The sequence below is a fragment of the Catharus ustulatus genome, chromosome 9 (assembly GCF_009819885.2).
Source record: "Catharus ustulatus isolate bCatUst1 chromosome 9, bCatUst1.pri.v2, whole genome shotgun sequence".
Lineage (NCBI taxonomy): Eukaryota > Metazoa > Chordata > Aves > Passeriformes > Turdidae > Catharus > Catharus ustulatus.
In genome coordinates this window covers 19999414-20025753 of record NC_046229.1, presented here as the reverse complement: position 1 = coordinate 20025753, position 26340 = coordinate 19999414, and the positions used below count along the sequence as shown (strand labels likewise).

Sequence of the window (26340 nt, the reverse complement as noted above, 5' to 3'; positions counted from 1 at the left end):
AAAATTTTGGTGGAAACCCGGAAGTACGGCTAATATTCGAGGGCGGCTAATACATGAACAATATTTTAAAAGCTGCCAACACGGAAGTGAGAGCCCGCGGCAGCCCCAAGCCAAGCTGGAGCCCGGCCAGCCCCGGCAGAGGTGGGAAAGCCTGGCAGAGCCCAGGCCAGCAGCGCAGGGGGCGGGCAGCAGAGCCCGAGCCAGCAGTGCGGGGGAGCCCGGCAGCGCGGGGAAGCCCAGCAGAACCGGGGCCAGCAGCGTGGGGGAGCCCGGCGGTGCGGGGGCCTGCAGTGCCGGCCAGGGCGAGCAAACGTGGCGGCAGCAGTGCGGACGGGAGGGGGGGAGAGCGAGCCTGGTGGTGGCAGTGGCAGCACCGCCCAGCCGGCCCCGAGCAGCCCCGCCGAGCCGTGGCGCTGAGCTGGGCCACCTGGCCCCGTCGGCAACCATGAGCGGGCCGAGCCTGCCTGGCCCCACCCTGAGTCAGTAAAGCCCGCTATGCCGCGATTCTGTTACTAATTGGCAAATTTGTGAAAGTTGCACACGGATCCTCGCTACGAATGAAAGTGTGGCTAATATTTGGGTGTGGTTTTTTTATTGACAAAGACATCAACATTGTCGATGCACCGGAAGTGCGGCTTATACTCCGTGCGGCTTGTATTCATGACATTACTGTACTTTAGTATTTACTAATTCTCAAATATGGCCTCCACATCTCTGCAAATTTGTAGTATGTGGCAGCAGCACTGGAGAAGACAATCTGTGTACAATTAAAAATCTCCAGCACAACTACCGAAGAGTATGTGAAAGGAATATTTAAAATCAAACCCTTCTGTGTAATTAATCTTTATGACCAGTTTAAGGGAACGCTGTGCCTCTGTGCTTCTAGGTAACACTAAAGCAGGCAAATGGAATGTTATTAAAATCCAGAAACTAAAAGCAATAAAGCTACACAAGAGTGATGGCAAAAAGAAGAAAAGCACTTAACTGAAAAAGATGCCACTACATCTGTAGATGTTTAAAAGTTTCCATGGCTTCAGAAAAGGAATGAGCCAACTCAGAACCAAAATAAATTAATTCTAAGCCACAGAAGATAATACTTTGGGCATAGGCAAATGCCCATAGGAAGATTGCCAAATGCTGGCAGAACATTGGGAGGTATAAACACTACTTGCTGACTGCTTTTATGCTCTTTCCTTTTGGAGACACTTTCATATGAGGAGTTCTTCTGCTAATGGTTGTCTCTGAGAACTTATAAACCATAAAGTCACTCTTGTTACTCCATTACAATTCACTTTTAAAATTCCCATTTATAAAATATAAACTAAACCCCCTTACGATAAGTATAGTCATCTCAAGCAAGTCTTCTGGAAAGGAAAAACAACACTTTTGTAGATCTCTATATATGGTAACAACAAATATAACAAAAAAGAGTCCCTAAATGAAGCATTATATAATAAAGCTCTCCCTCCCAACCCCCATGAGTACTGCTAGAGAAAACTCGCATACTTTTATCATGAGCAAATCTTTGCCTTCAACACATGGCAAAAGCGAGTGAAATGACTACATTTTATCCATAGTTTCTGACACATGGCTCTCAAGCATGATGCAGAACATTTTAATATAGTTACTAAAACTAGTTTAATTGTTTTGGAAGACTTCTTTTTTTAAAGGTTGTTCTCACTTACCAGCTGCCATGGAAACACAACATTGTTCTTTCTGATTTGTAATCTCATTCAGCCTATAGGGAACATCATGCAAGGAAGGAGACAGATCTGGCAGACAAGAGTATTTTCCTATCCCACATAACTGGACTGAACCCAAGGAAAGGTGTTTAACAAATGTTGATCCATTCTGCACAAAGCTGTAATTCAACATAATTAAATTTAAATAACTTTGCATTCATCAATAGTCTATAAAATTCTTTTTCATTTACAGATGGCTATGGCAAGCATTACACAAAAGAAATACAAAAAGTAGCAATGAATTCATATTAGCATTTTGCATTAGTTGATTTTTAATCTAAGATTTAATTTGTAAATCACTCAATTTCCTAAAATGGATGCCCAACATCAAGAGTCAAATCTTATTTGATTAATGCTAGTGGATGTGTTTATAAAATGTACTTCTAGAAAAGAGTTTTTTAAAAAAGTTGTTTTGGTTTAGTTAATGCCTATACACAGACCTAAGACTTCAAAAATATGATAAAAAAGATTTTACTATGAACAAAAGTTTGTCAAAACTAGTTCAGTATTTTTAGAGATATTATTTTTATATATATATACAAAAACTGCAACTCAAAAAATCTGTTAAGGCATTGCTTGAAATAGCTGATTTTCATTCCTGACTAGTTGATCTCCAAGCATTTCTTCATAATACATATTATGTTCCATGACTTCACGGCCATACCAAATTCCTACTTTAACGTCCCTGTTTTCACAAAACATCAACTTGTTCAGCATATTCATAGAATAGAGTTTCCATGAAATCAATCTCCCTTCTTTTTGCAAGAAAAAAGAAGCAGACTCTGGAGATAAAACAGTTATTTCAAAAAGTAAACAGAGTGCTCAGATAATGGGGAGTAATAATGGAGAAGTGTTAAACAAAGCATCAGCATCAAACACCGGATTGCATTTTTTTAGTTACCTGAATTTTAAGGAATCATTGCATTTGTACTAAAATTATAGCAAAAAAAAAAATTTTCCAAAGCCTTTAGCCAAAAGATGCTGGCCTAGGGTTTCTTCCTCCTATTGCACAGTGCCAACAGTAGTTATAAATTGAAACCCTGGATAGATGTCTGAACTCTCAGTCTTCCAAACTACCACTGTTAGAAGATGGAGTTGATAATTCTCTACTAATTTACATTTTACATTAAAGGAGTATGAAAATATTCCAATTACATTCTCTGGATAAAAGCTTCTGATATATACAGATGCCCTTATAGCTCTGATAAAAAGGCCAAGCATACCTGGACATCTGATGCCATCCCACATCCAGAAGTGTAGTGTATGCTCCCACTAAAATGGCATCAAAGTAACATGGGATGAGGTAACGCGGAATTCTCTTTAGGTAGACAAACATGGCCTTCAACCATTTACCAACCTATTAAAATACGACAGAATTAGAACTTGATCCATCAGAGTTCAAAAGCCAGTGCTTTCAGGATCCACACTGTTACAGTTTTTGTACGTGTATTACACCCCAATTATGCTGTATCCTTCTGCTCCAAACTTTCAGCTAAAAGACATGAACTCTAAGAAAACTAATAGAGAAAAATGTATATTGCATCTATACTATCAAAAATAAATGGGTCAAAATGTGAAGTATACAAGGAGACTATATTGATAGTCAAGACTGACTATATTTTGGATTATATTTATAGTCAAAAAATAGACTATCATGAAGTTGTTATTAAAATTAAGTAGCAAAAGTCATCGCCATAATCCAAACATGGGAAGGAAGTTTTGCATCGGTAAAAAGACAGAACTGAAGAGATGAAGCTGAAGACCAAGCCTAAAATGTTATCAGAGCTAAATTATGTAGAGCCACTAGAGAATATGACTGTAGATGTGTCTCCTGGACTCAGGATTATAGAGTTTCATGTCCTTATATCATTGCAAAATGTTTGACATCTGGAAAGTATTCTTCTTTCCTTCTAGTCCTGCTAAATAACATTAGTGATTTTTTAGTAAGTTGTCATAAAGATTTAAGCCTTGCAGATAAAGAATGCACCTGTCAAAACATCACATAAGAACTATACTAACAGCAAAACTGTAGTTTCACATGACTTAAGTTTTTGAAAGAGCGTGAGACATTACAAATGAAGAACTCAAAAACACACCAAAAAAAGGTAACGATCTTTGAAGAGCAGTAAATGTAGCAAGTATCATACTAACTTGTGTTCTAGAAAAGCTTTGTTTCTCAGGTCAAATTTAGCTTTAACTTCAGTACATTAGACTGCTTTATCCATTCTTCTGCTTTGTATTACTAGACTCAACTTCAGGAACAAAATGAAATAAGAATGTTAAAGCCTTTATTACTGTATTTGTTAGATAAGTTACAAAAACCAGGTCTTGTTAATCAAAAAGCAGCTTCCATTTAGAAAAATAAACTATGACAAAGAAAAGGACTGCACTGCAATGCAGCTATAAAGGAACCTTGAATCTCAGTAAATCCTGTCTTCCCAGTGCTTGGCTGACTTTAACTGTATCATACTCATGTATGCGGTAGTATTTAGGCACTCTCTTGAAAGTACTTCCTTAAAAAACACACACACACACACAAAAAAACCCCCAACCCTCCCCCAAAAAAGCAACCCAAAAAAACCCCAAAAAAGCCCAAAAAAACCCACCCCAAAACCTAGAAGAAAAAGGTATTGTAGTTCAAATTTTTATTTGAGGAGAAGTAAACAGGTAGGAAACCCTGCAAGCCTTCATGCAACAGCTAACAACACCTTCATGACCTAGATATTTTTCATTTCCCTTTTGCAGTCTATTCTTAAATAGGACTGAGGGGAGGAAGAAAAACACATTAGTGGTTTAATCTACTAGAAGAAATTGCCTAGATGTTATAGATAGTCTGAATTAAAAAAAATATATCAGTAACTGAAAATTAAAAACTATCCATTTAGAACCCTAAAGTTACGAAAAAAATTTTTTTACTCACTTCTGCACAGGCTCCAGCACGTGAAATCAGACGATTACTGACATAATCAATCATCCAGTCCCCAGATCTTAAATTATCACAAAATGGATGGCCCAAATCATTCTTTGGTCTAATGTCTGCCATCACCGACATTAACCCTGAAGATATAAACCCAACTCTGTATTAAAAGACACATTATTTCACAAACAGCAATTACAATTCAGGAGGAAAAGGTACATAGCAACAGATGCTTTAACTGGATTCTTTCTCTCTGTCCTGCATAGTAAGTTAAAACTACAATTGAATTCTAGTTTCCTCAGCATAAATCTTAGAAACTTATGAAAATCATTGCAAATAATAAGCACGATGGAATTCGTATGTTTGGTAAATGACAGACAGTCCTCTGTAAGCTGGTAATGCCTCAGGTTAGATTAATGCAACTTTTCACTGGAAATATATTTGTTTTCTTTTTACTTTAGAAGTCAAAGCAGTGGTGTCAAAACATACTGGGCTGCAGTGTTAAGTTTCAAAACATTGAGAGAGAGGGGTTTTGTTCTAGTATGAGATTGCCTGGGTACAAAACCCATTAGTAGCATGGTCAAGCAGAAAAAAAAAAACCATCTTTTTTACCAAGCAACAGCAGCAGCAATATAAAAGCATTATGATGTGATCTAGACTGAGCAGCTCTTATTTACTTTTTTCACTTGACAGAAAAAATAATGCTGAAACGATTACCTTGCAGGCCTGCATACTTTAGGGGCGACCAGTTTGGTATATTGTAACAGCCTCCACCATCTTCCTGTTCTTCTGCCTCACATCGGTACAGCACTTGATTTAGTTCTGCCAAAGTTAGTTTAGATGCAATTCTGAAAAGACAGTGGGGGGAAAAAAAAAATCAAACCCAAAATAACATGAGTAGGGAAACAGGGAAAGGATTTCACAAGCAATTCTCATTTTCATCTTAAATTAAAATAATAAAATACATATAATTCTCTCAATACTTCATCTTGGAAATTAGGAGCCTGATTTTTAGGGTGTTCCAAGATATTCTCAGATGTTTCAGTGTGTATTTAGAAACAAAAATCACACCCAAATAATCACACCCCAACAGTGAGAAGCAGACCATGAAAGAAAGTCTACTTTAGGCAGCAATTACACAAACTGGGAAGTTTTTCAGTATAAGCCCCATTAATATTATACATATAAGATCTCTCAGAGTTTTCACTGCATTCTGACAAATTCAAACCCAACTGTACCATCACCACCAAAACTCAACAACCCCTTGATAGGTTTACACAATATTCTCTGCTCCCCTAGCAGCCCTCTTGGTTCTATGTCAGAAACTTAAGAGAATACTCACGAAGCAAATGGCATTTTTAATATTGGTGCCGACTGATCATCAGGAAGACTCCCAGATTTAAAATGAGAGCTGAACTGGATCAAATGATTGCGGAGTATCCCCACAGCCTCTTGTGCCTTTGGGTCCAGACTAACTCTGTAGATAAAAATGCAGATCTTAGAAGAACTATTCTCCAGTCTCCTGTCACTCCTTTTTAACTCACACAGCCATATGGCAATTATAATAACATACCTGAATACTATTATACTTCCTGGTGTTAATCTTTCAAATTCTATTTCTTGAACAAATTCATTTGGCCCTTTTATAGCAGTTCCAGCTTGCTTTATGATTTTACTGTCTTTTATCTTAAAAAAAGAAAACAAATTTGCAACTGAAATTCACTCTTTATTTCTAATATAAAATAACACAAATTTTAAAATATTACATCAGAGCACGGATGAAGGAGGCTAATTACCTGGATATGTTCTCTGAGTTCCATTGTGAAATTAGGCAATCCATTTATAAAATGTAGATCTTTTTTGTAAGGACTAGCACTTCTCTCAATAGTCCTTGCCTCAAGTACTACTTCATCTATTTTGCCTAGAAAAAGTTACACCATGTTGCAGCTCTTAGGATATTTGAAACGAAAAAAGTGATTCTTTAGAAATTATGAAACAAAAGCTAAAATGAAAAAGCTGAATATTCAATATACAAGTCTCTGTCATACAGCAGAAGAACAGAAATATATGGCAAGTATTTTAAATATCCTATAGATATTCGTTACCCACACACACATATGCTGTATTGCATTTAAAATGGCAATTTTTATAATTTTATAATAAATTAATCATAAAAATCAGATGATGAGAGAATAACAACCTGTCTTTTACTGGTCGTCAGCTTTCTTAGTTTCCCTATTATCTTTTAGGAGACTGCGCTAGATTGCTTTCCAAGCTGCAGTTACAGATAGTTTATTTTAATGGGCAACAATTTATTATTAATATACAAATTCTTATTTTCTCTATCCTTTAAGTAGCTTACAGACAAAGGGTAGGTACATCATTCTTGTAAATATCTTAAAATATAAATGTGACTAATTTTAAAACAAGCACTCAAAGATGTGAGTATATTTAAAAAGCCAGTTTGGAAAGCTTCTCTTCAGAAATAATTCCAGGTAACATATAGAATATATATACTTTGTTACTTTCAAGTGCAGTAAATACTCTGCATAATCAATTAGTATTACATATGTACTGCATACATATTGTCTTTACATTAACTTATTCAATACAGAGTTCTTATCAAGATGTATTTTCAAGCTACAAAATAGCTATATACATTTGAAAGCTGAACAGCAATGGAATCAATAAACAGGATAAAATTTTAGTCTTTTTCCCCAGTATAACAGAACAAGCCATCACACTACTAACCATTACTAGTTCACAAACAGGACCATAAACCTCCCCCAAACACTCAAGGGGAGCTCGCAGCAGGAATATACTCAATCTGAATGCTTCTGAAAATCCAAAGCATTGCAAGTCTGGTTCTTTACTCATTTCTGGGACATACATGTATGTACAGATAAAAGGAGCATTATACACTGAAAGTTCTCATATGGCTTTAATCTGCATGTGCTTGAAGTTAAAAAGCATGAGTAACTTGAAATTTTTGTACGTGACAACAGCTCTTGGAAAGAAGTCTGTTTACCTGGGATACACATTTCAGGTACTTCTTTACTGTAGAAAGAAGTTTTAGGATCCCTGAAGGCAGTTCGACACACAGCCACAACAGACTGGTGTGTGGTAGGGCAGTGTCTTGTCACTGCAACTATATCTTCATCAACTTGATCCACGTACACCTAGAAAAGACATAATATTGCAGCTGTGCTCACTCAGAGCACACACATGAAGAATTGCAGTGTTACTCTCACTTCTTGCCTGATTAAAGCCTTTAGCTCCCAGCTCCTGATGCAGCCTGTTTATGGCCAGCCTTCCTGCTAGAATTCCTGTCTGGAAATTAACTTCACCAGAATTCAGATGTGCTGCTGGATTCCATTTTGCATAAAACCTCTCTTCAGATACTACCGAGATCTGTAAAAAAACAAATTTAAGTAAATGTGAACTACTCTGGGAAATAAAAACTACCACACCTTGAAGTCTGAACTGTCTAAGTTCAAATTTCATATGAAGCTGGACAATCTGAAGCAATGTCAGATAGAAAACTGCTTGGAATTTCAAACCAACAACATTAAAACACGTGTTCTGGGATGAGAATAAAAGATATTTTTAAAGATAGCTTAGGAGCGGAATTGGAGACATACCTGGTGTGGTACTAATTCATCATAGCCTTTGGTACTTCCTGTAGCACAGCATGCCATGGAAACAATCATTGCACTAGGAAGAGCATCATATGCAGATCGGTGCTGCATCGAAAAATGTATAGCCAATTAATAGCGAAACCAAGAAAATTCAATCATTCCAATTCAGCATATAGAAGATACTTCCTTTGTTAAATTGAGTGTACTAATATCATGGTCATCATTTCCTCAATTACAATACAATTATTGGAGAAAATGTCTACAAATTCACTAAGAAAAGCGACTTCAGAAAAACCATCAAAATAGGCACTCCCTGCCCACCACTCTCTCTCATTCCTGCCTGTAAACAAGCAGAAACAGAACCACTTAGAGCAGCTGGATGAAAGACTCAAACCAGCTTATTTAGTAACTTGGTATTCTCCCCTTGAGAGATAAAATCTTGAATGTCAGAGGGTATTGTTCTAAATTTTTTTTTCTCTGCATTAAAGCCTGAACCGAATTTTATTTGCTCTAAATATTGTTCAGGATACCTAGGTTGCATCAAGCTCTGCCACAGTTCAGAAATATCACTTCCAAAAACACTAAAGGTAAAATATTTTTTTTGTTGTTTTGCTTTAGGTGCTCACCTGAATTGGACATTCATTATCATGTGTAATATCCATGAACAGTGCATGAGCAATAGCAGGCATCAAAGGTCGCAAACGCGGCTGAACGAAAGATCCGACAGGCTCACCTCCAAAGCGATAGACCAACCTCCCCTCTTCATGGCTATTGTAGGCAGTCATGGCCTCTAAAGAACAGAATACTTGAGCATTTGCATATCAGTAACTACCACACAGGACAGCACACACACAGATGTTAATGTGGCATTTAGGAGCTGTTATTTTGAATGTGTTCAATCATAAAATCAAACACATATAGCTATATTCTCCAGTGGGGAAACACAGCCTTGGAATATTCAATTCAATAGAACGGGTTAAGGAAGAGAAAGCTAATGGAAAACAAAGGATAAAGCAGGTATCAAACTATTTCTCACAGGCTTTAAAAACTCATGCAACAAAAATCAGACACGATGCATGACTTACATAGCAGAACTGTGCTACAACTCCTTTTTCCTTCACTAGACCAAGAGTGAAAGACTTAACTTTCTATAAACTAACAAAGGAGGTCTTCCCTTATTTTATAGCTAGTACTGTATTTTTGGACAAGTATAAAAAAAATCACAGTACAGAATCTGTACTTCAGATTATATGGAATATGAAATTTAAAGTGCATAATCCAGTAGAAGACTTTTTCTTGGAAAAAACATGTCATCTATAATCTCTCGTTGGAAAGAGACCACACACGCAGCAAGCCTACCTCTTATTAAGGAGGTAATGCCCAGCCTATTCACAAAGATATTGTCCAGCTCCTCATTTCCTGTGAACAGTTCAGCCACTACATACAAATCGGCTCGCAATTTTCTAGCTGTGTCCAGCATGTACTGCAAAAAGCACAGCCAAAAAAGCCACAGAAAGGGGAAAGGTAGATACAAAAAAGGACAAGTTTCAAAGCTAGGCAGGGATTGGACAATAGGAAAACGCCATGCAGCAAAGATAAATAGAAAGCCAAAATTAAGGAACAAAACAAGTTGTTACATAGAAGAGGACACACAAACATAAGCAAAACCAAGAATTAGCATACAACACAGGAGAAGTTAAACAGAACATGAAGAAGAAAACATAATTGCATAAGCAAAGAACATGAATATGTAAGAAAAATAAAAAAGCATACCAATGTTAGTTTCACATTTAAAACTCCAAACCATACATGACAATCCTACATAATTTTCAACTGCTTATTGTACCTCTAATCAGGCTGGTAATTCCCAGGCGGTTGACAAAAACATTGTCAATGTACTCACTGCCCGTGAAGAGTTCAGCTATCACATAAAGATTAGGTCTGACTGATCTGGCTGTTGCTAGCATCTCCTATAGATCATAATACATTTTTAATGCAAGACATCCATTGTCAGCTATGTATACACAAACATTAACACGAATGTTAACAACATAAATGAATCATTCGTATATGCAGCACATTAAAAATATCGATAACACAGATGTGTCAGAAAACCATGGTTATATTTTACAGATATTACTTATGGATTGAGTAATTCTAGGAAATTTTCTGTAGACTTTGGGCTAACTACTGCTTTGTTTTAAAACAAAATCTTAGCTCAAAATCCAAGAGCAAAGGTCGCATAAAAGAGATACCTATTGAACTAAGAAATCTGAGCAGCACTCCAGTTTAAGCCTTTGCAGTTACTGTTCCAAAAATAGTAACACTAAACAAAAGAATGGCAGAAGTTTTTAAATGGCTGCATTTAGGAGCTACTTACAACTTGTGTGGGCAAATCAACTTGTTTTAGAGAACTCTTCAAAGATTTAAGTAAGCTCCTTTACAAAGTTGAGACTAAGCACTAACAAGCTGCACTAATTCAAACCGATTTAGAGCTAATTTACTAGCAAGTACAACTTCTGGGCGCAGTCAGCTCCATGGAAAACAAGCAGCACTAGTCTTAGCAATACACCAGCCAGACTAAACTTTTTGCAGTTCATTACCAGCTTTTAAATTCTGTGAAGTGAAAGCACTTCCTGTTTAATTTAGCAATAGCAATATATATATACATATATATATGGCAAAAAAATAAACCAGTCAGACTTTCAATCAAATATGGCAATGACTCCAGCTCAAACTGACATACTGGATACTGGCAGTCATTGCACTACATCCACAGCTCAGAGAAGGAAAAGTTAGCCAGGCCCATCCACATCCACAATATTTCAGCTAAAGTAGATAGTAAAAGAAGCAATAGCTCCACCACTCTTCTGTTTAACATAGCTGAAACCATCTCTGAACACCACCAGACAAGAAATCTCGTTTTTATGAGGAAGACTCATTCCCATCTAAACTTTGCCACAAGTCCTGCACTGTTGCTGTGAAATCTGCAGGATCTACTTCACAGACAGGAAGCTGCTCTTTAAGAAACAGGCTTAACTTTGCGTACCTCAGCTACATGAATAGGTGTTGAGTGACAGTTGTCCAGACGAACACCATGGAAATATTTGGCAGTGATTTCAGTGTATTGTTTCATGTGTGCCCAGAGGTATGGACAGTCTTCAGGTTTATTACCATAACGCAGCTTCACACTGTCTCCCCAACAAATGAGCTCCCTTCTCAAGTACACATTTGAACCTGTAAGGGAAATAAATTACTTTAGTGTGTGTGTATATATATATAATATATATGTAATACAGAATGTGCACCAAAATGTAGTATTTTATTTTCTAGTGCTGGAGAGCAGAAAAACACTGTAATGAACAGTAAAAATTATAACAAAAACCGTATCAACTCAAATCTATATACACTACACTGATGTACAATTTCAACATCTTCCATGGGAATATTTAGCTTCTATAGCGATACTGAAATAGTTGATCAGATTGAAATAAAATTCCTTTTAATTCTTCAAAGTAGTATAAAAACTGTACTTCAGAAAAAGAAAAAAGCATCAAATAATTAAAAAAATCAGTAGTTTTGTTTCTCACACTGGCCAAATTAAAAAAAGAATATCACTGTATTATGATCTGTCATAGCCATCATTTACAGTTTTATCTTCTATTAACAGCAGACTGTGATAGATTTCCAAAGCCAGTAAGTAAAAAAGAGGAACTGTAAATTACCACAAATTCCCAAAACATTCATATAAGCACAGCCAAACCTTTTCTTCACTACTAGCAGCACAGCCAGACAGACAGAAAAATTATGTTTCTTTGGATGTACACTGGGATTTTTTCAAAGGTTCATTTAGAGAATTTGTTGCATTTGTTTTGCAATTCCTTTATTGTGCCTTTGTGTACCACATTTTCACATTGTGTTCTCACTTGAAACAATGTGTCATATAAAACAAAGGCATAACACAAATACAAAGCACTCAAAAACCTGTAGCTGAGTTACAAGAGAAACCTCAGTAGTGCTAACTAAATGCCAGTGACTGAGAGGGGAAAAAAATACCAAAGTTTGCCTAGGAGAGAGGGCAATGATCTGAAGGCAGCTGAACAAAAACACTCTTGAAACATGTATTATCTCAATCCTTGAGAAGGAGAATAAAAGTAAATAAAATTTACTGAAAGAGTGTAGATTACTTTGCAGAAATTAAATGTTTGCTAACTGCAGATCATGCTGCAGCATCATGAGATTAGATTGTAGACTCAAAACTTTCAGATGGTTTTTAATTAAAATCAAACTGGACTTAGTTTCATTTAGTTTACCAAGTGAATGGCTACTCTGAACACAAGCTTTTTTTTTGCTTTTATTAGATATCAACACTGTCCTCAAAGGAATCAGAATGCAATATTTTAATGCATGGTGATTTCATGCTCTATTTTACCTTCACAAGTAATCTGCATACTTAATTTGGATTAACTGGGTCATCTCTTGACTGCCTGACTGCCACTCAGTGGACTTTTCAAGGATCCAGTTTTTGCTCACTAATGCAGTAAAATACTATTCACCTTTTCATTGCATTAGTTTTTCTGCCACACTGTCATTGTCTCATGGAAATGCCAACAAGCACTGGTGTTGGAACAAAGTACAAAGTAAGCAACAAAGACAATGGCAAAAGTGGGGAGGCAGGACATCCCCATTTCAGTGGCAGAAAGCTGGTAATTTCCCTCTCAAATCTTGTAAAACTGTACCTCAAATTCCAGTTCTTACAGTTCATCTGTATGCTGAATGGTAAATAAAAGTGCTATAAGCTTAGTGTCTGCTATTCTGCAACTTCATAGGAATACATCTGGAAAAGAGACAGATTAAATAAAGTCCTTTTTGATTTCCTAGAATATCAAATGGTTTGTAAGAATTCAAATTTCTTTTACAAACCCGGTTCTGCAAAGTTTCTAAGGGGATCATCTCCCATAACCCAGCCATTATGAGCCATGAAATAACAAGCTTTATCTGGCTGATGTATCATAGTTTCTTCTTCCTCCACAGTCAGCTCTTTGAATGGATATGTAAAATACCTATGGAATAGACAGGCAATTAAAAGAGAAAACAAAGAGACAAGCACCAAACACATACGGTAACTTAAGCTGCAATTCATTGTCTTTGAAATTAAAATATCTGATATGAACTGACTTGTACATAATACAGATAAAAAAGAGAGCAACTTGCATAAATGATGGAGAGTTTTCTATTTTGAAGGAAGCTTTGAAGAAGCAAGAACAGATGGTGCCAGCTGGTAATGTAAGATTAAAGCTGTAGCTCTTTAGATATGAGTGGCATCAAGTACATAAAACGTGAAAGGTGTAAACTTCCCTAGTTCCACTCCTCTTCCACCTACAACAGCAATTTGCACTATGTAAGGTTTTGATGTGCTCTGAGCATTATCTCATGCTTTCTGACCACATTTATTTATGAAATAGTTATTGCTGTTGCTTAAGAAACCCCTGGCAATTTGCTAAGTCGCATTTGTCCATGTGAAAGAAAACATATATTTCTACGTATAAATGTATACTTCGATTGAACTTTGAACTTGCTCTCCCTGCATACATTCTAATAGTTTCCAAAAAACCAAGAAAACATGTATATACCTGGTAACCAAGGGATTTTTCCTACTGATAGGTCCCAGCTTGGGACCATTACAAGCGATTCGTTCATAAACCACAGTCCCCACAAGGCAATTGACAGCCTGGAAGTAATTGAATTATGCATTATTGAAATGTCTGCATTTATTTGCAATTTTAAACAATTCAGCATTAAAAAAGTAATTTCAACACCTGTTCTTGATGGTGAGTAGTTTGTCTGTATTGCTCAGCATTTAGTTCCTCAATCCTCTTGCGAAACCAGTTACAACATTCTTCTATTGCAGCTGGTCCATTGCTTATCAGGGGACATTAAAAGCAAAAAACAATTAGAAAAAAATATTTTTTAAACATTCAGGTTAAATTATTAAAAGGAATAAAAAATTAATTTTTCCTCATGTCTGAAAAGAGCATCTTTTTTTGGCTTCATAAGTTTAGCTTCAGTTAGATTTTAACTTACACAGTACCTGTGTGGTATGAACGTTGCCAGTGCTATGTTCATATCCACAGTACAGCCAAGCCGTCTATAATCAGGGTCCTGAAGTATTTGAAGATGTTGATTTGGATCAGGTTTAGTGCCCATTTTGCCTGACAACAAAATAAAAATAAAGTAAAAACAGGAATTACATTTAACAGACATGCAACATTTATAATTCTAGCATATCCAAGATGTGGGTGGATGAAGGCATTGAATGGGGTCTTTGAAGATTTTCCTAGCCCACAAAGCATTCTTGTATACTTAAATCAGCACAGTGGATGTCTCACATAGCAAAAATAGCATTTTCTTGTTTTCTGTCTGACAATTAAGTTTACCTATGTATCCTGAATTATAAATATACAGCTCACATGCTTCAGCAACATAATCTTCCTTTACCTTGAGTTAGAAGGGTTTTAAATTGCTGCACAGCTTTGTTAACATCCACTTGGAAAAATTCCCATAATTTAATTTTTGGATATATATCTTCATAAATTATTTTACGCAAACACTGTAAAAATAAAAATTGCATTAGTTACTACGGTTGTTTGTTAATATAATTAAGAAAACTTTTAAAAAGGGGGAATAAGGGCTTATTTCACTAAACATATCTGCCACGTATACACCCTTTTTTGTGCATTTACACAACCCTAGAAATATTAAAGGTTTATTCAGCTCCTTATGCAGTTCATTAGCTTATACTTAGTTCTCATTCACTTACATTCAAGTGCTGATCATTTTCAATCATGGGAGGGACCCCTTTGGCAATACACTTTCCATCAGCCACCATACCAGTCAAATGCCACAGAGCTCTGTCCAAGACCCAAGCTGGCTTCAGGTGAGGAGAATTTACGAGGTTATAGCCACATTCTGGATGCATCCTGAGCCATTCACTGTTAGTAGCTTAGTGAAGAGAGGGAGGGAGAAAAAAACAAACAAAAATGTAAATACATGAGCTGAACTCTTCATTGTATTTTGTAAACAACACCAAGAAGCAGAGGTACTATAGCACATACGGTTCATTTGCGTGTCAACTAAAGTTTCCCATGTCAATAGAAAATAGTATCTTGTGCAGAAGTGTTATTACTGATTGACCTTTTTTGGTCAAGAATATAGCTGCAGAGACTGTAGAAAAACTTTTTGTTAGTTACATTAAAATAAGAAATAATATCACCAATTCTAAAACACCAAAAAAAAAACCCCACGAATTTTTGTTGCAAGAAATACATCCAATACTGAACGTAAGATACTGATATTCTTTGAGTGTTGAAAGCCAAACATACATCCCAAACTTATTTTATGAAGTTGGTTTTTTTTTAATATTCTTTATCCTGTCAAGATGCCACACACAGAGAAGAGTGCACATACCTAAAAAATAATGCAAAATATAGTTCAATGGGCATCTAAGAAAGGATTAGCTGTGGCACTTGTATCCATAGAAAGAAGCTGAGTTGTAGGAAGCAACACTACTGAGTCTTACACAGCAAGATGAGTGCACTGTCTGGTGCATGCAAATGGAACATTCATTCAGGCCAAACACTACACTCTGTGTCCATTTGCCAAGCTTCCTCTGCATCAACAAGCACCGGAAGATATGCTGAAGATTAAAAATTAACTCAGAGAAGGTAAGAAGCCTTCACTAGAACACAGGTGTAGTATGCTAATATACACAGCATGAATGCAGCAGTACAGGTAAATAAATACAGACATAGCACAGAATTTTGATTTTGAAAGTATGAAAATGAAGAAAAATCCAAGAGTTAGTTTCTTTCTATTTTTGCAACTCTTTTGCAACACTGTTTAATTGAAAATAAATTTCACATATTCTTCCGAATGAATATTTGAAATGGAAAAACTAAATTACAAAAGTAAAAATAAAAAGAAAACCTCACAGAATGCCTAAAAACAAAAGAACAAGTTTTCAGAAAAGCCGAGGAAAACAGAAGTAGTACTTCACACATGGGAAAATATATAACAAATTATTATACTGAAAAAGTGAAGAGTCACTAATGTGTCCAGAATTATAGCAGAACAAATAACATTTAAAATCCCAAGTTTGCTTAGCTCAAAGAAGTTAAAACAAAAATGTCAAAGGGGAAAAAATGTACTACCTCAGTCTATAACATGAACAGCTCTTCTGAGCACTCCTTTACATTACATCCTCTTAAACATTAAAATCCTTATGTTTAAATACAACCAACCACTAAATCCACCACGTTTTAAAGTTATGTAAAGCAATATTACGCTTAGGCTGTACAGGCTGTTGCAGGCCAAACAGACAAACAGATTATTCCTCCCTGCTCTTTTCATCTTTATACTTTACTACTTCTGAAAAAAACTTTCTTCTCCAAAAAGCAAAACCAGCTTGTTCCATTCTTCTAACAGAACTATAATTTACTGTAAAGGAATTTCATAATTAAATACAATTAATTCTAAAAAGACAACACAATTTAAACTTAAAGGGTTAGCATTAAACAAAAAAACCAAAACAAACAAACAAAAAAAAAAAGCCAACAGGCCTTCCATTAGTTCTGGTACAGAACAGAAGACTGTTTCCTTATTAGAGGGTAAGCTCCAGTGATTCACAATCTAACACTAAGAGAAATCTAACTCTGCAGAAGAAAAATTATCCAAAACATCACTGGTGATTACATTTGCTACAGCAAAGGAAAAAATAAGTATGGTAAAAAGTATTTGTATAGAATAAAGTAAGTATAGGAATACAGAAATACCAAGATAAGGAATTACAGAAAACTTTCTAAAATTAATTAAATTCTTCTTAGAAAAATCTGGAATTATTTTCTTAAGTGACTAACTCATTTTTAAATAAATTAAACACAAACCTATTATCTAGCTGTGATGCTCATGGCCCAAAATTTCTTTTTCTGATCCTTTATAAAGTGGGAAAAGGTGGTGTTTGATATGACTAAGCACTTGAAAGTAAGATTTACTCAAGTGCTATACTGCAGTTGTACAATAGTAGCCTCTTGCAAAAGAACAGTAGTAATTTACTTCACTTTATTTTTACAATTTTATATTATTTATTACAGCCATGGAAAGCAGGAAAATAAAACTCCAACTGTCTTTTTTTTGTCTCCTGGTGAAAAGTGAACATATTTCTTATTTGAATATACCAGAAAGGGTTTGCAAATTTATCTGAGATACTCCTGTGAAGATGCCAAAGGCTCGAGGACATTTCACATCAGCGCATGACTTCTCATTTCCACTTCGGCCACGGATGCTGCCTTTCATTAGAGCCTCACAGTGACATCCAGAGCCGATTCCCACTGCTCCCTGCTGTGCCCACAGTGTGGGCTCCTCTCCAGAGTGAACATCAAACATCTCAGCTTAATGTCTGATCCTGCAGGTGATGCTGCCTGGCTTCCCACAGGGGCAGAGGGGAAGCGATGCCATTTTTATACAATGGTCTGCACTAGAAAGCAGAAACTACCAACAGATAGAACCACTGAAAGCTGAGGGGCCACGACAGGCAACAAAGCCACCAAGGATACCTTGCTTAGTGATCTAAGAACCACAATCATCTGAGTATTTCTAGCCTCTTAGAAGACACTTCTGAACATCTTTTCACCATAGTACAAATGTTGAGTCATCCATCCCAATGAAGATTACCTTAACTCTGAATGTAACCTGAAAAAGTCTTTCTACAAATGTAGCCAAATAACATGACATTTTCCTCCTCAAACATATTCTGCTGTGTAATTACTATAGTTAAATCTTTCTGTCCATCAAAAAAACATTCTCCTTAGTAGCATGCAAATATACACTGTTAAAAAATGAGAGGACCTCAAGTATCTGTAAAAGAAACTGGGCTTCTAGTTGAAAAGCGTAAGAAATTTTTTTTATCCAGAACTGGGAGGATGTTTAAAAGCCTGATTCCCTTAAACACAGAGCCAACAAGTATAATTAGTAACTTCTCAACAAACAGGGAAAGCATTGTATTGCAGACTGATTGGACAGGAATGTTTGGCAGCAGTCAACACCAAAGAACTAAAGCAAGTAAACTTCAAGCTCACAAATTATTTATGTTTAGGCATTTTCGAACCTCAAAAGACATCAATCTACACAACCCCTCGCTGTAGTGTCTGCTATGAGAATAGTAATGACGTTCTTTAGGATTAAAGTATGCAGTAACAACTGCATTATAAATGAAGAAAACTCATTATCCAAATAATCAACAAAACTACAAATTATTAAGTACTACAATTTGAATTTCATCAGATCAAATATAAGAAAATCCACTGTCCTTCATGCAATTAAGAAAAGTAACGCCTTTGATGTATTAACACGTCTATGCTTTAAAAAAAGCCTGCCCCAAACAAAGTTCTCTCTTCATTCTTTCCCCACAGACTGAGCTGTAACAACTTAGTCCTATACCTTCTTGTACCAACTCTGTTTCGAGTCTGCATATTAGAGCAGTTACTTTTAAGCAGCTACAAGCATAATACCCCGATTAACAAGAAAGTACTCAGTTTATACTCATCAAACAATTCATTATACAGACCCTGTTCAAACATATGGGACATGCACACCACAGATCATGAAAATAGGAATACAATGCAAATACAGATACACAACTTACTAATTAATTTTAAGAAGGGCTCTCCTCACTCTTTCAATAGCAATACTAAGCTCTTTTATACCTGTTGCAGAGATGTTATAATTGCAAGCGGTTGTCCTGGATTTGAGAGTTACTAAAAATGGGTTCAAGAGGGAGAAGTCAAGGGAAATAATGAAATATAATTATAGGACCAATCTGATTATTAACACGTGAACATCATACCAGTATGATTGTAGACTACATCTGTGATGCAAAGCATATTCCATTCATTTTTCATTTTTTCCACAAGCGCTCCTATATCGCTCCAAGTGCACTTTTTATTATGGTTTGAAAATTCAGGATTTACTTCTAACTGGTCAGCCAATGAATAACATGATCTAGACAGTCCAAGCTTCTGTAGTGGCGTAAAATGAATCATGTTGTAACCTATGTAATAAAAAACCATTTATTTAAAGAGGGAAAAAAAAGGTAAAAGTTAATTGAAAGAAGCGTAATACGCTGCACTTATGTACTTAGAGCTAGTGTTTGGAATAACCAATGTAAATTAATCTGAATCTTTCTCTTTAAATTCTATGTAACACAAGCTTTAAAAATTACCCTTCCAAGTCTATCTGAAATGAAAACAATTAAGTGGTTTCCCATATTAGGAAATCCCTGCATCTTTGCACCTCTACCAATACTTTAATCAATTCACTGACTTAATCTGTTTAAAAAATTGAATGTAGTAGAAAATAAATAACTGACAAAGAATCTATTAATTGTTTAGACTGAAGTTCTTCCATGTAACTTCTGGTTTTGATCATAAAACAAAAACTTCTATCCTTGAATAAGTTCATTAGCATTACCTGTTTCTTTTGCCACTTTAAGCCTATCTTCCCATTCATGAAATGGTCCCAGACACTTAGCGAGGTACGTCTGGAGCGTAACACAATCCAAAGGCAGTACATGATTATCAGCTCCAACATGCAAAATGGGATCCACAACTATGTAACCTCCACCACTTTTTTCATTTCTAGGAGAAAATATATAATTTTCATTGATATAATTAACACCCATTATACCAGTCGGTTTCAGAGAGAGAATTCAAATAGCACAGGTTTTCAGAAACACAGTAATCCACTACAGTGGCTGAAGGGAAAGGGGGAACAGGACTCCATGACACATGAAGAAAATAGCAAACACTGAAATGTTCATCTCTTAGGCATCATCTCTCTACTGAACTTAAAGAACACAAATGGGATACAGAACTTAAAACTCTGGAAGAGTGAGACACCTTTGTTATTTTCTGGGATGGAGTACTGGTTCCTCCTTTTGGCATATGGAAACGCAGACAGCACAACTGCCCATGTATTACACACAGATCTACATTTTGAGCCACATCCTCAGGAAGGTATCTGGCTAAAAGCCTGGAAGAATCTAACCACCCATCTTCCAGAAACACAAAATACCAGACTACAATTATTACATATAATGACATTCTCTTCTGCAGTCGTCCCACTAAAACAGAAGTTGAAGTAAAGGATCCAAGTAAAGAATGCCAGAACCTCCGTGATAGATGGGAAACAACCCTCAAAGTCAATGAATAGAGTACAAAATAATCATTGAGATACTCAGAATGCTGATGAATTTGAAAACTTGTAAAATTAGACTGCTCCTCCAGCAGTCACAGAAAGCTGATCAACTTGGTTCTGTACATTCTGCAGAATAGCTCTGCATCAGAAAGTACTATATAACCACCACTTACTGTTTTTCATTGGTGGATTCTAATTGGTCCCATGGTCCCAATTTGAAAAATGCATGGAAAAACAAGGTTTTTTTCAGGATCAGATGTAGACCAAGGGCGCAAACTGCATTTGGCTGCAGGTATACAAATTTCACTTACCCAAGACTAAAATAGTACTGGTATGACCCAGAAATTTGGAGATCCAACTTGCAGTATTTGTCAGAGTCATCTTCTTTCCCTGTGGGATTGTGCCATGATAGTGTCCTGAACTTGTGGCGATCAAATACTTCTCCAGAAGCTGGATAATTTGTGTACACAGTAACGGCCTTGCCCTGAAGAGTTGGGCCCAATCGGAATTGTAGCTCAAAACCTCAAGAAAAAGAGAAAAAGGTAAAATCACTTGATCAGGAGAACTAGGTATTTCTAGTCTCTCATTACAATTCCTAATTTGCTACTATGTTAGTAACACCATCATATCTGCCAAGAATTTCAGCAGAATTACTATTTCTAACAGCACAGAATCATAGAATACCTAGAGCTGGAAGACACTCACAAAGATCACTGAAGTTCAACTCCTGGCCTTACACAGAACTCCCCAGGAATCACACCATGTGCCTGACAGCATTGTCCAAATGCTTCTTAAACTCTGTCAGGCTTGGTGCTGTGACCACTTCCCTGGAGAGCCTATTCCAGTGCCCAAACATGCTCTGGGTGAGGAACCTTTTCCTGATATCCAACCTAAACCTCCCCTGGCACAGCTCCATGCCATTCCCTTGGGTCCTTCACCACAGAGCAGAGATCAATGTCTGCCCCACATAAGGAAGTTGCAGACTGCAATGAGGTCTCCCCTCAATCTCCTCCAGGCTGAACAGGCCAAGTGACCTCGGCCACACCTCAGACAGCTTCCCCTCAGGGTCCTTCACCATCTTCACTGCTCTTCTTTGGACATTCTCTCATAGGTTTAAACCTTTCTTATATAGCAGCACTCAAAACTGCATCATCTCTCCCTTCCTTCCTAACATTGTTCTTCACATACTTTACACATATCCTTTTTCCTTTACTTACATGGCACCCTTCATCTTCTTTCCAATATGTCTGTCTTTGCTACACAAAGTTTTAAAAACACAGCAAAACACCACGATCACCAGACTACACACAATTTTATGCAGATTTTGAATTATGCAGTCTTTAAGTACTTAGGTTTACCAAGTCTATATAGTAGGCTGACGCATTAAAACATCTGAAAAAAATTAGGAACACATTTAAAAACAGAAAATATTTAAAACACTTTTGTTATTCACTGAGGATTCACTAAACAGGTGAATTTGTTATGCTTTTAACTGAAGAATTATATATTCTTGTGTGTGATCTACAATATATGAATTGTTAAACTTTCAGAGAGCTCAGCAAACCAAAGGGAGTCTTGTCTATGTGCTTCAAGTCACACACACACACACACAGACAGAGGTTTATGTCTAAGCTTAACATACCTGTGATAATGAGAAGAAATTAAGTTAAAAAATTAGAACCTAGAAGCATATGTACTCTACTGAGTTAGACATAAAAAATTCTGTTTAGTCAGAAGGTTTTAGAAAGGTTTCCACTTGCAGGTATGAGGGTCACCATCACAAGTGATCAATTACAGGGTTCTTTCAATGGAATGAAATAGATGTAAGTTCTTACACAGTACATGCCAGTCACGTAGTTAAGTGTAGTAAATCACCTACGAGCCCTAACAGCCTACAAAACTGGGAGTAAAAGAAACCCGAGTACTTGCAAAAAAGGAGAAAATTATTAGTACACAGATAATGAATCAGATAAGAATCAAAAAAAATCTGGGTACCAAGTTCCATTACCTTAGGTTGAAAAAAAACCACTTGCTTATTAAGTAGAATCATGGGGACTCTAATACCAGAATTCAATGTCTGAATACCTTTAAACATAAGTGTTATTCAGCTTTGTGTTTCTCTTAATAACAAAATCACCACTGCACCAAAACCCACCACGCAAAGCAGTTGTTTTCCTATCTGAATGTCTGTCAGGTAAAACGAAACTCATTCGAACGCAATATATATATGCATGAAACCACTTTTAGAAGGTTAAGTACACTCTCTTCTGCACTGGTCTGACATTTTGTTACAAGGATAACTAAAATTAGAGCATGGGGATATATGCCATTGATATCTTATTTCCTCTAAGAGTTATACTGACATCAGGAATGCTGTGCTCAAAATTAGCTATGCCCTCTCAGAGACAGCTACCAGCAGGGGCACTTTGAACGTCTGACAGCCACGCACTTCTGCTTCCTTCCTTTCAACACAATTTACACAACTGGATGGATAAGTTAGAAATCGAAGTCAGGATCAACTCTGCACGTCTCCACTACTGACATTTCCTTACATTAGTCCAGTCAGAAGATTTTGGAATCAATATAGTTGAAAAGAATTTTTAATCTCAAGAACCAAAATCTTGCTCCTCTATGTTCCCAGATTAGTAACATATAATCCACAAGAACTCTTAATAAAAATTGTTGCAAAAAATTAAAAATGTTAAAAATGTTTTTAAAGACAAGGGCTTTAGTTTTATAGTCTAAATTTGCTGACCAGCATAAGAGTGGACCAATTAGTGTATGGTTTTTGGAGGTTTTTTATAAATAGACTTAAAACACTTTCAGGGAAAAATAACACCAAGTTCTTAGAAGCATACAGCAGGACACATAGCTCTGATAATATGACAAATCTGATAACAAGATTTAGGAGTTGCTAAAGAGCTTATATTCTGAAACCCTACCTCAAACCTGCAGACTTTGCAAAATACTAGTATTACTGCTAGATTTCGAAATTATAATATTAAAACATGGGGTGCTACATAAGAAGATAAACACTGGAGACCTTGACTTATGAGGACTTTTTGAGGTGACTGAAGTACAGGCTATAAAAGGAGAAGGACAAGGCCTATCTAAAAGAACACTTTGCACCTCCAGTCCCATGAAGACTGACGGCTCTTGGCCAATCTGCTCTTCTTTTCTCAAGAGTTTAACGAGTCAGATTAAACCGTGTGTGGAGCCCATAGAGCTTGCAGTGGAAACAAATCAAAACAAAAGAAACCAACCCAACCCACAACCAAATCTAAACCTAAAACACCCCCGCACACCCCCAAAACTCCACCACTTCATGCTGAGGTCTCTTTCCACTGCCATCCAATGGCAATGTCCCGGCCGTTTCCTTCTCACTCGGCCCCGGCACCCCGACCTACCCTGCTCCAGCCTGAAGAGGGTCTTGTCCAGCTTCTCCATCTCGGCGAGGTGCAGCAGCCGCGTCTCCTTACCGGCCGGCATGGCTGCGGCCGCGGGTCCGGCGCTCCCGCCGCGCCGGGACTCTCAGTGCGGAGAGGGAGAGGCGAGCCCTGCCGTGAGGGAACACACACAAAACCCGCGGGTCAGCGGAGACCCCCGGCACGACGCGCCCGCTCCGGAGCGCCTCACGCCGCCGGCCGCGCTTACATGTTCCCCGGTGCCGGGGGAGCGCGGAGACACGGCACCGCGGGGCAGGGCGGAGGGGAGGCGGGCACGGGACGAGCTGGGTACGGGACGAGCTGTCAGGCAGCGCCCAGCCCTGCCCCGGCCGGGGACCGCCACCGGAGCACCCCGGAGCAGCTCCCGTCCCACAGCGCGGCCCGGCCCGCAGCCAGAGCCGCAGGGGTGCCCCCGGGGAGGGGAAGCCTGACACCTGTCACTCTTCGCGCCCGCCCCGGCGCTGCCGGAGCGCCCCGCCAGGCCCCTCACGGCCGCCCCGCCGCCCTCAGCGGGGAGCGCTGCCCACCGCAGCCGTTCCACCATACTCACGAGCGGGGCCGCAGAGCGGCGGAGGCGCCGCTCCCCGCGGAGGGCGACGGCTGCCGAGGCCGAGCGGAGCCGGGGCTGGAGCTGCCCGCAGCGGCCGCCCCGGGCTGGTTCAGCGGTCAGTGACGCACTTGCCCGCAGCCGCGGCGGCACCGCTCCTTTCCTGCCCTTTTCTTGCCCTTTTTTTTTTTTTTTTAACAAAGTTTATTGGTTCCGCGGCGGCCGCGCTCGGAGACGGGCGGCGCCGGCGCAGCTCCCGCGAGAGCCCAGGACCCGCCCCGGGGGCGCTGCGGGACGGCCGGGCCGGGGCTACCCCGCCCCTCGGCTCTCGTTCTCCCCCCGTCAGGTCCCGCCCCTCCGCTCTGGGCCCCACCCGGCCTCGCCCCTCCGGCCTGGGTCCCGCCCCGTGGATCCCGCCCCTCCGCTCCAGGCCCCGCCCTGCCCGGCCCCGTTCTTCCGCTCCGGGCCCCGCCCCGCCGGGCCGAGCCCGCCCCTTAGCTCCCGCTCCCGCCTCTCCGCTGGCGGCCCCGCGAAGCGCGCCCTCGAGGGAGGGGATCTCTCAGGGATGCACCCGGGATACCTCAGGGGTACCCCGGGATTCTCCCAGAGCTAGCTCAGGGGTACCTCAGCCCCCCTCCCCCGTGCCCCGCGCTGTTGCGGCAGCGAGCGGGCTGATCTCTCCGCAAGCCTGGGCCCTGCAGCCCGGCAGGGCTGTCGGCAGCGCGGCGTGGCGGTACCTGTGTCCTGTCTCAGCCTCTAGAGCCACAGCCCAGCAGCGCCTTCACACTCGGCTGGCGCGCACAGGCACGAGAGGTGTCCTTGCTGGGCCCGGGCACCTGAGTCTGCAGCTCTGTGCGATTTATCGGGCACTCCGCTGAGGGCGAGGTGGCTTTAAAGGTTGCCTGGAGTACCCCGGCTGCCGCCTCTGGAGCAGCCGCTGCTTGCCGTGACGGGAACGCCGCTCCGCCGAGTTCCCTCAGCGCTCCCGCCCCGCTGCCTCAGGGCCGGCGCCGGGCGGCCGGCTCCATCCTGATAGGCTGCGCTGCTATAAAAACATGATGTCAGCCAGAGTTTAAGTGCTATATATAGTGTGTGGACAAGACTACAAACTCCGTGGATCTGTCTTTGAGGTAGCATGGTTTTAAAAAAAAATCCTAAACACCAGAACAAACTCAACCCCCCGCCCCGCTCCCCGCCACCTTTTTTGCAGCATAGTGTTATCTGAACTGCTGACAGCAGCCTGCCCTTACCATTGCTTTGTATTGCAGAACACCTGGGACATTTGCTCCAGGCCTCTCACGACCGAAGTCTTTAACTGCACCCCAGTGTAAAGGTCAACCTTGCAGCTTTGGAAGGTCAGTCTATTTTTATTGCCTAGAAATACATTAAAGAAAAAAAGTTCTTCTCAATTTACAGTGACTATGTTGTACTGAGTTTGTTCTTTTTTTTTTTTTTTCCTTCTTATTCTCCTTCAATTTTGTGGAATTGGAAGGAGTCTGTAAAACAATTTAGGCTTAAGCACTTACTTCCAGCCATCCCATGCATACCCTTATAAGTGTATTTTATTCCAGGGTGTTCATCCTATTAATTACAGTGCGTTTAGGGAAAGTCCAAAGGTCTTGATATTCATGGAAACACTTCTACTCATTTCAAACTGAGGGCTTTTTTATCAGTAGCTTTTCTCCTTTATTTTCTCTTTTACTTGCTTCTCCCTCTGAAAATTTCAAGAAATCTGTTTGTTCCTCATTACAGTTAATGTTTTTTGGTATTGTTAGGAAAGGTTTTCATGTCAGTATAGGTG

The 26340-nt window shown here is 39.0% G+C and overlaps 1 protein-coding gene across 2 annotated transcripts in view; it reads right to left on the bottom strand.

Annotated features, from left to right (window-relative positions):
• The window catches only part of AGL (amylo-alpha-1, 6-glucosidase, 4-alpha-glucanotransferase), a 36713-nt gene extending 11355 nt beyond the window's left edge, over positions 1-25358 (bottom strand). The window contains exons 1-24 of one of the 2 annotated variants that reach the window (XM_033067270.1): positions 25277-25358; positions 23954-24103; positions 20858-21068; positions 19821-19987; positions 19198-19401; positions 15118-15299; positions 14796-14907; positions 14389-14509; positions 14117-14219; positions 13931-14028; positions 13221-13360; positions 11347-11534; positions 10144-10267; positions 8924-9087; positions 8301-8402; positions 7918-8070; positions 7688-7838; positions 6456-6580; positions 6233-6345; positions 6002-6136; positions 5377-5507; positions 4663-4799; positions 2966-3099; positions 1686-1861 (exon numbers count right to left, since the gene is read on the bottom strand). In XM_033067270.1, coding sequence (XP_032923161.1) covers positions 1686-1861; positions 2966-3099; positions 4663-4799; positions 5377-5507; positions 6002-6136; positions 6233-6345; positions 6456-6580; positions 7688-7838; positions 7918-8070; positions 8301-8402; positions 8924-9087; positions 10144-10267; positions 11347-11534; positions 13221-13360; positions 13931-14028; positions 14117-14219; positions 14389-14509; positions 14796-14907; positions 15118-15299; positions 19198-19401; positions 19821-19987; positions 20858-21068; positions 23954-24035 — 3253 coding nt within the window. In that variant the 5' untranslated portion in view covers positions 24036-24103; positions 25277-25358. Of the gene's footprint in view, positions 1-1685; positions 1862-2965; positions 3100-4662; positions 4800-5376; positions 5508-6001; positions 6137-6232; positions 6346-6455; positions 6581-7687; positions 7839-7917; positions 8071-8300; positions 8403-8923; positions 9088-9656; positions 9781-10143; positions 10268-11346; positions 11535-13220; positions 13361-13930; positions 14029-14116; positions 14220-14388; positions 14510-14795; positions 14908-15117; positions 15300-19197; positions 19402-19820; positions 19988-20857; positions 21069-23953; positions 24104-25276 lie in introns of both variants that reach the window. The other variant, XM_033067268.1, reaches the window with a different exon arrangement.
• Between the last annotated feature and the right edge of the window lie 982 nt (positions 25359-26340).